The sequence below is a fragment of the Rhopalosiphum padi genome, chromosome 4 (genome assembly GCF_020882245.1).
Source record: "Rhopalosiphum padi isolate XX-2018 chromosome 4, ASM2088224v1, whole genome shotgun sequence".
Lineage (NCBI taxonomy): Eukaryota > Metazoa > Arthropoda > Insecta > Hemiptera > Aphididae > Rhopalosiphum > Rhopalosiphum padi.
Window position 1 is genome coordinate 13,633,588 of NC_083600.1, and position 14,921 is coordinate 13,648,508.

The 14,921-nt window shown below is 32.1% G+C and overlaps 4 protein-coding genes across 6 annotated transcripts; 2 read left to right on the forward strand and 2 right to left on the reverse strand.

The window, feature by feature from the left end:
- Positions 1 to 52: 52 nt before the first annotated feature.
- Positions 53 to 3,565, reverse strand: LOC132928382 (large ribosomal subunit protein eL6). Its single transcript, XM_060993001.1, has 5 exons — positions 3,408 to 3,565; positions 2,333 to 2,611; positions 2,149 to 2,255; positions 360 to 711; positions 53 to 284 (listed from the first exon to the last, which is right to left on the reverse strand). The coding sequence occupies exons 2-5, from the start codon at positions 2,609 to 2,611 to the stop codon at positions 123 to 125; spliced, it is 900 nt and encodes a 299-aa protein (XP_060848984.1). The 5' UTR covers positions 3,408 to 3,565; the 3' UTR covers positions 53 to 122.
- A 235-nt stretch (positions 3,566 to 3,800) lies between these two features.
- On the forward strand, positions 3,801 to 7,778 carry LOC132928379 (two pore calcium channel protein 1-like). Of its 3 annotated transcripts, none has more exons than XM_060992997.1 (14): positions 3,801 to 3,918; positions 4,107 to 4,381; positions 4,451 to 4,635; positions 4,699 to 4,863; positions 4,925 to 5,050; positions 5,180 to 5,496; positions 5,559 to 5,658; positions 5,733 to 5,913; positions 5,978 to 6,196; positions 6,267 to 6,386; positions 6,465 to 6,804; positions 6,885 to 7,177; positions 7,251 to 7,360; positions 7,438 to 7,778. In XM_060992997.1, the coding sequence occupies exons 2-14, from the start codon at positions 4,318 to 4,320 to the stop codon at positions 7,555 to 7,557; spliced, it is 2,340 nt and encodes a 779-aa protein (XP_060848980.1). In that variant the 5' UTR covers positions 3,801 to 3,918; positions 4,107 to 4,317; the 3' UTR covers positions 7,558 to 7,778. The 3 variants fall into 3 exon arrangements, with proteins under 3 accessions (XP_060848980.1, XP_060848982.1, XP_060848981.1); XM_060992999.1 differs by having other exon boundaries at positions 3,816 to 3,918; positions 4,207 to 4,381; XM_060992998.1 differs by lacking the exon at positions 3,801 to 3,918 and having other exon boundaries at positions 3,925 to 4,381.
- A 2,984-nt stretch (positions 7,779 to 10,762) lies between these two features.
- LOC132928737 (uncharacterized) lies at positions 10,763 to 11,236 on the reverse strand (the record flags this gene model as incomplete). The annotated part of the gene is made up of 1 exon (XM_060993601.1): positions 10,763 to 11,236. A coding segment is annotated over one exon (474 nt), but the record flags the coding sequence as incomplete, so codon positions are not given.
- Positions 11,237 to 11,813: 577 nt separating this feature from the next.
- LOC132930154 (uncharacterized) lies at positions 11,814 to 14,279 on the forward strand. Its single transcript, XM_060995856.1, is given in 3 exon segments — positions 11,814 to 12,509; positions 12,511 to 13,364; positions 13,366 to 14,279. Coding segments are annotated over 3 exon segments (1,614 nt in total). The 5' UTR covers positions 11,814 to 12,053; the 3' UTR covers positions 13,670 to 14,279.
- The last annotated feature ends 642 nt before the right edge of the window (positions 14,280 to 14,921 follow it).

The following is a 14,921-nucleotide window of genomic DNA, read 5'->3' on the forward strand; positions in this document are numbered from 1 at the left end:
TTTATATTTAAGAAAGGAATATTAAGGTTCAAAAATGACGAAAAAAAAAAGATTTAAAAAATACATGTAGTAGTATATTCATGTATTCATAAAGAAAGAAATAACCAATACATACAGTAAATTTAAAATTGCATTCTGTGTGGATATTGATTATTCCTTAAGCCAAACATAGATGAAAGGTACAAGAAAAGAGATTTCTTATCTTGGTGTTTCTTAATGATGTTCAATACCTGTGCATCTACTAACTTTTGATCAGACTTCCTTTTTTCAGTTGGTCGGTAGGTCTAAAAAAAATTAAAAACATATAAGTAATGTCAAATTTCAATAGTATAACAATTTATTGAGTTCAACTATAATACCTTGGGTTTTTGAACAAATAAGCTTTTGCTATCATTCTTCTTGGGCTTTTTCTTCAATAAAGTACGCTTGAAGTACTTGTCATCAACCTCCTCAGGAATCTTAACACTGGAAATATCCAACTTTGTCTTGGTGGCAATTACATGACCTTGGTGTACACGTCTCATTGGGATGGCATTTAAAATAAATGGTCCAGTGATCAAAAGTAAACCAGTATCAAGTGTTTTCAACAAGACTGCACGTTTACCCTTGTGAACACCAGTCAACAAAATAACAATTGTTCCTGGGGTCAATGATGAGCGAGTATTGCGCTTATGGTTCTTGAATAAACCACGAGACTTATGTTTCTTAGGTCTGTAAACATAAAAATATTTTTGTACTATTAAAACAAAAAGAATATTATAAAGAATGACACTTAAATATTAATTAATTTCATTCATTATCAAAATTAATTAAATTTTATCACATGAATACTTTGAGCGCCCACCCCACAACTTTGCATTAACTTTACAGTTTTAAGACATTTAATGAATTAAGATCAAAATTAAAAAATGTACCACTTATTTGTGTCCATTTTGTATATAGTTATATATAAAAGGTGCATAAATATAAATGAATATGATTTATGAACTTTCTTTAGCACAGGAATACTTCAATGCGTATAACCTGCGACTCTGGTTCAATTTTTTTTAACTAAAATCATAATCTTACATTCCTAAATTTGGACACATCCACAAAATTTAAATAAATAAATGTATCACTTATTTGTGTCCATTTAGTATAAATTTATATATTAAAGGTGCATAAATATAAACGAATATGATTTATGAACTTTCTTTAGCACAGGAATACTTCAATGCGTATAACCTGCGACTCTGGTTCAATTTTTTTTAACTAAAATCATAATCTTACATTCCTATTAGTCTCAAAAATTTGAATACATTCACAAAATTAAAATAAATAGGTGTATCACTTATTTGTGTCCATTTAGTATAAATTTATATAAAAAAGGTGCATAAATATAAACGAATATGATTTATGAACTTTCTTTAGCACAAGAATACTTCAGTACGTATAACCTGCGACTCTGGTTCAAAATAGAATCTATAAAAATCTATTAAATAAAAGTTGAATATACCAATAAGCTTAAAAATAATGTACCACTTATTTGTGTCCATTTTGTATATAGTTATATATAAAAGGTGCATAAATATAAATGAAAATGATTTATGAACTTTCTTTAGCACAGGAATACTTCAATGCGTATAATCTGCGACTCTGGTTCAATAACTACTTAAATCGTGACTTGTATTATTAAAAAAAAAACATTATAGTAACGAAGAATCACACAGAATAGCCCCAACATACATACATTTTAAAGCTAGACACACCATAACTCAATGCTTAAAAATTGATTTCTTGATTCTACAGGTCATAAACAATTTTGTTAAAGAGCAATATGTTAAATCTAGCACTTACGTGGTATTACATCTACATCCACAAGATCAACAATTGATTTATTATTATATTTTTCTTAAATATCAAAAAGTTGTGATAAATGCCACATTTACAAAACATTAGTGAATCATTATAACAGATTACACCCAAAGATGTAAACATAACAGTTGGAAAATTTGATAAAACATGTAGATCAACAGCATTGGGCTATGAATGTGTAGCAGCAGAATAATAAAAATAAAATACTCACAAAAGTATTTTCTAAACAATTACTTATTGGTATATTAAACTTAATTTAAAATTAACCTAAGTTAATAATATATTTTTAATTACGATTTCAATGTTGGGTAGTATGCCTTGCGTTTGACAGTATGTACTTCACGGGTTTCACCGTTCTTCTCACCTTTGATTGGTTTAACAATTATAGACTTCTTCTTTTTCTGTAAAATTACAATTAAGTTGAAACTAATTTTAACCCTAGTTTAAAAAGTAATGCCTAAACAAATAAAATATTTACCGGAGTTTCAGCCAATGGTTTTCCTTCTGCTTTAGCCTTAGCTATCAATTTAGCTTCAGTTGGTCTATGAACGAAACGCCATGTTCCACTCTTGTAAACCACTTTCCATGTAGCTGTACCACTCAACAAATTTTGCTTAGGCTTCTTCTTCAAGGTACCTGCTGCTCTAGCCTTCTTTTTGGTTTCATATTTAGCCAAGCTCTTAACTTTGCTTGGTCTCAACTTCTTTTTTGCATCAGAAGATGCAGAAGTAGCAACTGCTTCCTTAGCCTTAGCCATCTATAAAAAATTTAAAAAAGTAATACATTAAAATTAAATTTGAAAAATAATGAATAGATCTGTAAAAATATTATTTCAATTGAGACTAATAAGACTTAGGGATTCTTTATTATAAAGGAGAGACATTAACATTTATTCAAGTTGAAATATCTATTTTGATGATATAATTACAAAATAAAAAATTGAATGTAATAATAATTAGTATCTTTTTAGGTGTTTCTTTTTCTAAAACTTCAACAATATGATGGTAGTATTATGAAATAATTAATTAAATTAAAATAGCAAAATACAGTTTGAACAATACTTCAACTACATAAAATGATATGACTATGAATCATTTATTATTAAAAAATTAAATATAATATTTTCAATCTTGCAAAATAATTATTCCTAATAAGCACAATAGTCCCAAAACTACATTTTCAATAGGTAATTAAATCAGAAGAACAGAATGAGATCGGTACACTACCGGTGAATTCCTAGATTTTCATTCGACGTTAATGAAGTTAAAAATCGAAAATCAGGGATTACAATTATAAGTGTTAGTCGTATTCACAAATGCACAAATACATACACACATAAATTGAATGTTAACTAAATGTTAACGATAAATACGAGTTCTATAGAACGGCGAATTAAATTTTACACAACGGCTGGACATAAGCCGATTTTTCGGGGGGAAATATTTTGGTCATATTTTACAAAAAGTTGTTTGTATAAGTGCAGATTGAAACCATCATAATTAGCAAAACTTTTGAGATCGATCAGATTATAATGGATAAAAATGGGTACTTACTTTACTGGAAACTTGATGGAAGTATAACACTACGTTAACAGAACACTCGTAAAAAAGAGACAGCGTTAGGAATTGTTATTTGGCTAGTGAACAAGTATTGAGGTTATTTCTTTACAGTGTCACCAATATCGGCAGTGAACAAGTCTATTTCCCTATGACCATTGGGCGCCCAAGAATAGAAAGCTACTTTTCTGTACTATATAAACGTGTGAAACGATAAAATACTGTCCTCTTCATTGCAAATAAATTAAATTATGCAATTATAATTATTTTAATTAAAATAATTATCATAATAACAACAATTGAATCTACATTTGGTAATTAGTTGTAGTTTTCGTACCACCAACACGGCACACTCTGTTTTACGCATGATTAGTCTTATCAAATATTTGTTAACAATAATGTTCACAACTTTTTGTTTTGATATTCTCAATAACAAACCAAGACGACGTGTTAACACCTAACACTAAATAAGTTTTATCTTTGGTATGTGTTTTACTGTATAATGATTGTAAGTATTATAGTATACTTTGCTATTTAATATTTTGTTACTTAACTGATTGTATCATTATGCTGCAGTGTACGCTGTGGTGTACGTCATGATGTGCATATAAAATATTAAAAATACAATAAGTGGACCTGAAACATTTTACTTAATTAACATACAGTTTTATTTATTTATGCAAATTTCAATTTTAGATAATATGCTTATTACATTCATCAGCACGTTAGACGTGTAAATTATTTTCTCATTTAAAATGGGCCAGGTTCACTTGGATACAAATAAAATATTCTACAGATACCTATGAATTCAATGATGGTTCATACCATGGATAGTTCTATTCGGAATCGTGTAGTTTTTATTTAATCATTCTCAACTTGCTATATAAATTGATCAAAAACCTCCAAAATGACTGACTACTCAAGATTTGAAGACGATATTATTGTTAACTCATATCATGCCCAATCACCTAGTGAGTTTTTCTTTATTCATTTTGAATTTATGTATTCCTGGATAATAATTTTTTTATATATTTATTTAGACCGCAATGGAGACGTTCCATTAAGTATTAATGATTCAACAATACCAAATGATGATGGTGAAAATATAGATTTAAGAAATCACTTTGACGGTCGCCTTGATGTGATATTTAGTGATGGTGATCGTAGAATAGATGTAAATCAATTTTGGGAGATGAACTACCATGAAGCATCTATATTCCTAGAAGTAAACTATTTTAATAATAGAATATTGAGCTATTCGTATATTTTATGATTTACAATTTATTAGGAAGGAGAAAATAATGAAAAATTTGATTCTCATCCACATGAACCTGAAGCTCTTCCAGCTTACCTATTGGTACATAATGATTGGTACTATGGAATGGATTTAGCTACATCATTAGTTTTGATTGTATTAGCATTTGCAGAAGATCCAGCCACACCACCATTTAAAGTAAGACATAATTCTATAAAAAAAATTGTTTATACTAATCTCATTATACATTTAACCATAGATGCCAATTGCTCTACACAGTATTATTGAACTATTTGCCTTGGCAGTGATTGGTCTTGGTTTAGCATTAAAACTTAGATGGATGGGTTGGTTAACAATTTTAAAACACAAACGGACCATGTTAAAAGTAAGTATTATTAATACAACAATTAATAGGTTTACGATTATAGATAATTCAATTCTTCATATTATTATTTTTGTATTATAACAACTAATATTTAGCTATAATTATCTATTAATTTATATTTTATTTTAGTGCATTACATTGACAATAATGATTGTTGAAGCATTTGTAGTGTTGATACGTCAAACATCTCATTTCCGAGTATCAAGAGCATTGAGGCCAATTTTCTTAGTTGATACTCATTACTTGGGCGGTGTTCGGCGATTTATCCGACAAATACTCCAATCATTACCTCCAATATTTGATATGTTGTTATTGATATTTTTTTTTGTCACTGTATACTCTGTGCTTGGGTATTATTTATTCAAAAGTACTACAGATGTACACAACCATTTTGACACTTTATTTAACAGTTTTGTCAATATGTTTGTTTTGTTAACTACAGCCAAGTTAGTAATGTTTTTTTAATATACTTAAATAAGTATTACAATGGTAATATGGTATATTTTAGTTTTCCAGATATCATGATGCCAGCTTATTCAAAATCTAAGTGGTATTCTCTGTTCTTTATTTCATACTTATGCATTGTGTTATATCTTCTCATGAATTTGGTGAATAACTTTAATTTATTATAATTGTTATATTATATTGCTGAATTTTAATTATTCTTTTAAATTTATTTCAGATGTTGGCCGTGGTTTATGAAACATTCACTAGTATTGAAAGAGATAAATTCCGAAAATTACTATTGCACAAACGTCAAGCATGCAAAAATGCATTTAAGCTACTTTTGACTAAAGAAAATCCTAACCAAATGGAGTTTGCTCAGTTTGAAGGAGTAATGAGATATTATGCCCCCAAAAAAGGTAGAATTAAATAAATACCATTTAATTATTAAAGATTTACCTATCATGATTGTGTTATTTACAGGCAACCGAGATTTATTAGTGATGTTTAGGTATTTGAACACAAGTGGAACTGGTTCATTGACCATTGAAGAATTCTACGGGATATATGACTCTGTAATGATGACTTGGCAACCACAAGCTTTAGATACACCTTGGTACTTCACAGCATCTCCTACAGTACAACGAATCTGTCAAACTGCAAATTCAATCATTTCATGGCCATACTTTGATCATATATTTTGTAAAAAAAATTATATATATAATATTGTTTATAAATTCTAAACTTAACATAAAAATGTTTTTAATTTTAGATGTTTTAACGACCTTAAATGGCATTGCAATGATTGAACGAGGAATGCAATCTTATCCTAATTTACAAACCTCAGTACTTGCATTTAGTGCCGGATGGGACACTTGCTTCTTCTTAGCATGTATTCAAAATAATTTAATTATTAATCTTTTGTCAAATTTTTATGATTTTATACTATAAAAAAAATCTTGTATTATAGGTTTTACTCTAGAAGTAGCATTGAAAACACTTGGCATGGGATTAGAGCGCTATTTTTCATCTGGCTGGAATTTATACGACTTTGTTGTGACCTTTGGAGGTTTGATTGCAGTAATATCTCTACGTCTATTTCCAGATTTTGTCTATGTAGTTGTTTTTAGACCGCTTAAGTTATTGCGATTGTTTAAATTGAAGAAGCGCTATCGAGACATTATTGGTACTATGGCAATTTTATCACCTTTAATTAAGTCAGCTGGATGTGTTATGCTCGTCATGTATTATTTTTTTGCCATAATTGGAATGGAACTGTTTGCTGGTTATGATATGAGAAATTGTTGCAAGTAATTATCATTACTTATATATATTAAAACTTGTATGTTTAATTTTACAAAATAAATTTATTTATTTATTTTTTGTTTAGTGGCACAAACATTGAAACATATTATAAATACACGCCTGACAAATCTGGTTATTATTATTTAAACACTTTTCCTAATTTGGCTGTCAGTCTTGTAACATTATTTGAATTGACGGTTGTGAATAATTGGTTCGTTGTGATGAATGGATATGCGACCAAAGTTCATGCTGCTAGTCGAGCATACTTTGTATTATTTTATCTCTTCACCATGGTTGTGTTAACTATAGTTGTTGCATCAGTTCTTGAAGCTTTTAGGTTCCGAATTCAATACAAAAAGCAAACTACAAAACGAGACGGTAATAATTATTTTTATTTTTAAAGATATTATCAATACACATTGTTAATTTTAAATTACTAAACTTATTGTAGAGGAAAAATTGCTCCATGAGGAGATTGAATTAAAATGGGAAGATGTTATGAATTATGTAAAAGATTTCCAAGCATTACAAAAATACCGATCAGATATGTTTGTTGGAGTTGTAAGTACTAATATAAATACTAATTTTATTTAGATATATTAAACAGTAGTATGTATTTATAATTTTTAAATGTTTAGGGTAAAATATCATTTCTGGGAAGTCGACCAAGAAATCGTCAAGTATTACAGCGACGAATGTATAGACATGAAATTGAACAATGGATGCAAGAAGCTGCTGCTATTGATAAACGTCTATAAACCATCGAGTTTTTAAACAATGAAGAAAACGAATTTAACTGATGGGGTCAATTTAAAGGTAGCTTACTTATTCACCTTTGTCATACAATTTGTATAAGGCAAGAATAATTAATAATTTTATTTAACAATTTATTAACCTATGCTAATAATATTTTCATTTGAAACATTTAACAATTGAAACTTATTTTTTTTTAAGTTCTATGAAAATTAATTTTTTCAAATCACACTTTGATTGTATGTTAATTTAAGATTATACACTTATGATACTTATCTTATAAGTTCACAAAGTACTTAAGAGCATTATTGAAGAAATTGGCTGGCATTTTAAAGTGCTGTTCAATGAGTTACGGACAAAACTATTACATTATACAGTATTGAAAAAATTAACCTGTGATTATAGTATTATTTCGAACAAAAATGATCAAGTATTCAGTTACTATTTTTTTAGTTTTTTTTTTTATTTTATTTATCATTATTGTTTTAATGTTTTCTTTGTATTAATATTATTTATTTCTGTTATGAATCAAATATTTTTTCTGTGATTTATTTTTTATTACATTAAATATTGAATTACACCTAGTATTATTCAATACAAATTTTAAGTTGATAGACGATTATACCTAACTGTGAGATAATACTTAGTTAAATTAATATTTATCTAATTACTTAAAAAGAGTTTAAATTGTTAATTTAAAACACCTAAACTCATGGGTTGGTAAATAAATATGTAAGTTCTGAATGAAACTATACTTTACGCCTTATCAGGATTCAATTCAATTTCTATGTGTGATTTACTACATTACCTCTTCTATTTTGGGCTTATGAGTTTAATTTTTAATAATACCACTATATTTAAAACTTAAAAGAAAATGTATCAATATTCATCTATTTATGTATGACAGTAAAAAAAGCTATGTTGATAATTTATTATATATTATAAAAACATATAATTGTTATGAACCCGTGATTTAAACATGTTATTAAATATTTAATACTTTATACACTATTATTATAACTCTTACAATGTATAATGACTAATACCATCCACAGTATATACAGAGTATATATAACCATTTTAATGTTTTTTTTTTTTTTACATTTTTAACTTTATTTCTAGTTAATGTTTTTAATTACTTATGTATTGGAAAGCCACAATTTTTATAACTTATAATGTATTTTTTAAAAATCCAAGGTAATATTTGTGTAAGTATTTTAATGGTTAAATTGCTTATTTCCATCATGGCTATAAGTCTTAAATTTAAACAGGAGATGGGCAAGTATAATATAGGACTTAACCTAACACAGAGAGCACTCTGTAAATAATTTTTTTAACCAAACATTATTGCATCATTAGGTTAGTTTAGCTAGTAACACATAATTTTTAATAACTATATATTTAAGTAGCATAATTAATTGTGTTATTATTTCGTTAAATTTTATCTGAATTATTTTATTATTCAATTATAACCTCTCACTTATTAAATGCTATTATCTTTGGTCTTTATCAAAATATTTGTGTACTTTCACAATACATGGCCATAACATTGAGTAAATCATTGATACTTTCTTAATCGCATAAGCTAAAAATAGCTGTAAACCTATATTATCATTATATATATATATATTATACCTATAACCTATGTTTAATTATAATGTAAAACAAACAAAATAGATTTTACCCATCAATTATTTGATCTTTTGCAAATATATTGTAGCTGTGATCACATAGTATTATTAATTACTATAAATATATTTATATATGACAGTGCAGTCCAAAAATGTTAAGTCTTCCTTACAATTTCTCGAATAGAATGATTATACAGTTCCTAAAAATTGAAGAAATTAAATTAAATTATTAGTATTGACTTGAGTATTTTTCAAAAACCACTGAAACTTTTAATCCAAAATATTACAATTTTTAATTTGGTAAATGTACAATTGAATAATATTTGTATAGTAATTTACCAATATTATTTTGAAATAATTTTTAATTCATAACCATATAACATAGTTGTCACTACTTTAGTAGCTCTAAATATAATATAATAATATATGTATCTAATATTACTATTTAATTTTAATATATTTTTTAATAGCATGTATAATATTCAATTTTAAGAGTACCTGAAAAGATATAACTTACATAAACACATCTTGAGTGTTATATCTAATTAAAAAATAGTTTATTTTATTCAGTTACTGTTATAATAGTATTATATATTTCAATAGCAATTAGTAATGAGTAATGACTAATGATTAATTTTTAATTTTGACTGTATGTAGAAGTACCTATTATTGTGGTTGTTGACTCACTTCATTTTTATTTTGTTTGTTACAGTTTGTGATTAATAAATTATATACATAATATATTTCAATTAGTATTATTTTTAGTATCATACACATAACACATCCATTCTTCTAATCCATAAATTTAATGAGTTATGCTGCATAAATAATATTAATAATGTGCAGTAGGTATTTTAAGTGCAACATGAGGGAGTGCATAACGCCCTAAACTCCCTCCACTCCATGGATTCGTACATTTTTAATACAATATGGTGATCATTTTGTAACTTTTTCCATTAGTAATTCCTTTTAACTCGGTATCTAGGACAAAATTTGTATGACAATAATTAATAATTATTGAAAAATATACATTTTATTGATGATTAGAAAATATAACAATTTAGTATTTTTATCTTTTTAATAGATAAATAATAGTATGCCAAATTGCCAAATGTATAAATGTTTTCACACAACCACACCGTATAGATAATACGTTTAAACAAAAAGTTGTGTTTAAAACGTGATTAACTACTAACTGTATAGGTAGTATGACTCATAGGCGAACATCGGAAGGGGGGCTTAACCCCCAAAAAATCGAAAGTAATATGTTATACTTGTGTATAAAAAAGGGGTGCGGGGTCCAGTGGCGTATTTAGAATTTTGCTGCCCCGGGTACACATTTTTTTAATCCCCTTTTTCTCTCACAGTTTTTTTTATAGTAGCAATTTTTCTTACCCTAAAAAAACTAACAATACATGTGATATGCTAATAGTATCAATAGTATCATGTAGTATAAAAATCTATCGAGTGTCCTAGAATGTTGAATATCGTAGGTTTTCTTAGTAGTACCCATGATAACAAAAAAATTAAAGCCAATTGTAAAATTTATTAATTTATTCTCATAATATGTTTACAAACATCATTCAATTAATTTTTTTCGTCGCGCATTTGATCTTGCAAAATCTTCAATTATTTTATCATAGTTTAATGAATTTGTCAACTGTGATTCAATATTTAGAATCGCCAAAGAGTTTAAACGATTATCACTCATAGAAGATCTAAGGTATGTTTTAACTCTTTTAAGAGTACTAAATGAACGCTCGGCTGAAGTATTTGACGCAGGAACACACAAAAACATTCGCAATGCAATATTAACGTATGGGTAAATATCATGTAAATTATCATCTTTCAAGACTTTACATAAATAAAGCACCGATTTTGTTGTTACGCTTTCTGGTAAGTCTTTTAAGTAACTACGAAAATGAATACATTCATTCATAAACGATATATCCAGATCTTGAGGATATTGTTTTTGTAACACTTCAGCTTTTTGTCTTACTTCTAATACTGACAACTCAGTAATGTTAAACAAAAATCCAAATGAAGTATTAATTTTTAAAAAATAACAAACATTTTTATTATCATTTTATTTCAATCTATTAAAAAAAAAGTACCCAGTTAAATTTGCTGCCCCCAAAAAAGTGCTGCCCGGGGCAATTGCCCCCCTTGCCCCCCCCCCTAAATACGCCACTGGCGGGGTCACTATACATTGGATTATTACAGCCCCCCTAAAAATTCAATCAAATGTCCGCTTATGATACGACTCAGTATGAGATTACTTGTACTCCGTCGCACATATTGTAAACGAATGGAAGTTACCCAATTGGCAATTTGCGGTAATCCCAATAATGGCATCGTTTATGTTACATTGCTACTACTACTACTATATCACATAATCAGTAACTATACTAGTATACTATACCTTTAGCCTTTATAAACATAGATAAATATTCCACTAGCATATTAAACATTCATTCATTCACTAGACTATTGTAAGTATAAAGGTAAATTACTTTAGATAACCTCTGATCTGTACAACACATAAACAAATGAAAGTTATGGCATGCGGAATTCCCAATTCATAATTTATTTCACACTGCGTCACTGCTTACAATAATATAATGACATTTAGCCTTTAGCAATAGATTGATTATGTATTTCATTATGCGATTCATTGCCACAAACCAGTGTCCACTGTCCAGTGTTAGTTTGCAGCGACGGGTAGCCTTTTATCGATCCCACGTTAAAAACTCATTCTACAGGTGTCGTGCGGTCGCGTGTCCGATGTAAAGTCGAGACTTTGCTACGATATCAGAAGTTCTGAACACAATTCTCGTATACCGAGACTGTCATTGCAGTACTCCGTCACGATGAGATGGTCGACAGAGACATGTCTAAGCGCAATCCTACTCCTGCTGGTATCGTCGGCGGTGGACGCTAGTTTTTGGGACACCATTCCAGTGGTGTCGCAATTAAAGTCGGCCGTGCAGGCGATCGCCGGCGACTTGGAAGCGGCGCGGCAGACGCAAATCAACTTCGCCAACCAGATGCCGGTGGTATCGCAGATCAAGTCGGCCGTGGAGGCGGCCACCGGTGACGAGCAGGCGGCCCGCCGCACGCAGATACACTTTTTGAAAAACGCAGAGACACTGGTAGACGGTACGCCGGTGGTCGGCCACATCAAGGGCGGCATACACATGTTGGCCGGCGACAAGGAACGCGGGCTGGACATCATCCGGGGCGCGACCAGCACCACTGGCGCCGTTGTCGGCGGCGTGCTGGGCGGACCGGCTGGTGCGGTCGCCGGTGGCCTGGCCACGGACTTAGATAACAACGAACATAGATACGGCGGTCGCGGCCGCTAACGACGACGACCCGCAAATCAAGCCGTACGGCATGGTCGATTATGTGATGAACATCGACAAGAAGTCCGTCGGCGAACACTTTGACGTGATCACGGGCATGGGCGCGGATGTGGCAGGCGGCACGATGGCGAAAAAAAGCAGTGGCGGTGGCGGCAAATCGTCCGCTGCGACGAAACCGAACAAGCCGCCGCGAACGACTACCGCCGATCAATCAAAACCCATAACGTTTGGCGCCGGAGAGGGCAGGCGAACGCAACCGGGCGTGACCACCATCGTCAGGGATGGTGTAGAGGTACACGCCAACAGTGTGGTGATCAAGGACGGGATGGAGGTGAACAAGTTCGAACTGGAGGTAGACCGGCCGGTGCAGGTACTGGACGACGCGGCCGAGTACGAGGCGCTCAGGCCCAAGCCCGGCGACAAACCATTCATGTCGGTCGCAGTCGACCTGGACAGCCCCATGGTCGAGCGGAACCTGCACCCGGCCCAGTTCGACAAGACGGCGCTGGAAGTGTCCCGTCTGGGGGGCGGCGGCGACGGCCGACGGTGGTTCACCCCGTTAACCGGCCTGGACGTCAAGTACCTGGACCGGGTCCGTCAAGTGGACTTCCGCGTCATCAATGACGTGGGCGGCACGACCAACTGCTACTTCTGCACTGCGGCCGCGTTCAAGGGGTGCTCGGTGAGCACGCTAACGACCGCCTATCGCATCAAGCCCATGAGCGTCTGGAACGCCGCGTCCGTGGCCACCATGGTGGACGTGTTCAAGCGGATCGGGCTGTCAGGCACCTCGTTCCGCCAGTTCGCCGACCGCACTGGCCTACGTCCACTCTGATGGTGGCCACGTGGTCTCGCTGCGGGCGTGGAAGGATTCGTCGTCAAGCTCGCCCGTCAGCACTCTGATCGCGGACTACCAGGCACCATTGCCCGGCAGACCGTTTTCGGACCGGTTCAAAGCGTCCGTGCCGGCGTCAAACAATTACTTCCTGTTCTCGTTCGAAAAGGAATACTTCAACACAGAACCGTTCAATGGTAAGAAACTCAGCGGCGACAACAGCATCAAACGGTTGGCGACGACCGACATCGAGAGCCCAGACGTCGCGAAGCGTAAACTCGAGTAGGTAAATCGACACTTGGATCACATAGGTATACGCACAGTGCCGCAACTATAGCGGTGGGACTTACAATTAACAAAATAATTTAATATTTATTGACATTTATATTATATAACAACTCTATTGCAGCTTATCAGTTATAATTTCCAATAGGAAATCGACAGTTTAATGTCCGAAATGTAGTTGCACATAATTGTTTAAAAGTCTCAAAAAATGATTTTAATTTTAATGATTTAAAAAAAGTTGTTGAAAACCATATCTATCCAAATTTATATAAGCTGTTACAAATTGCAGTAACAATACCTGTAAGTTCAGCTACATGCGAACACTCATTTTCCTCAATGAGGCGTATAAAAAATTGGTTAAGAAGTAGTATGGGACAAGAAAGATTTAGTTATTTATCTATTTTATGTATAGAAAGAGACATTGCTAATATAATTGACACTCAGGTTATTGTTGATCAATTTTCAAAAAAGGATATGTTATATAAAATAATAGGTATATATGATAAAATAATTATTTTTACTTTTTTTATTTAATATAATTTTGTTTAAAAACATTATTATTATTTATAATAATCAATACTTTTTATTAATAAATAGGTGTATTTTTTTAAGCTCTCTATTTTTAATGATTAGACAGTAGCGTGTAAAAAGGAAGTGTTAGGAAGTTATGAGTGTTATGACATCCTCATTTTATTATATATTTATTATGAGTAAGTATGCATAGCTTATTTTTACTGAATTAATAACCAGGTTACTTAAAACTGTATTGTCAAAACATGCCTACCCTACCTTATTTACAAACAATTTAATATTTTGGGCTTTTCAGCTTTTGCCACATTCCTCTTTAAAAATGTACTATATAAGCCATTGCTAGGTGATTATGAGGGGTAGAACATTTTTAGATTAAACATGAGATTTGTAAATATTTTTAGCCCCCTCAGATTTTTAACCCTAGTTGCGCCTATGCGTCCAGGCCGGTTAACGGGGTGAACCACCGTCGGCCGTCGCCGCCGCCCACCAGACGGGACACTTCCAGCGCCGTTTTGTCGAACTGGGCCGGGTGCAGGTTCAGCTCGACCCTGGGGCTGTCCAAGTCGACTGCGACCGACTGAATGGTTTGTCACCGGGCTTGGGCCTGAGCGCCTCGTACTCGGCCGCGTCGTCCAGTACCTGCACCGGCCGGTCTACCTCCAGTTCGAACAGCTCCTCAGCTTATAATAAATTGGGGCCCTGAAATTTATAGAATTCTTAAG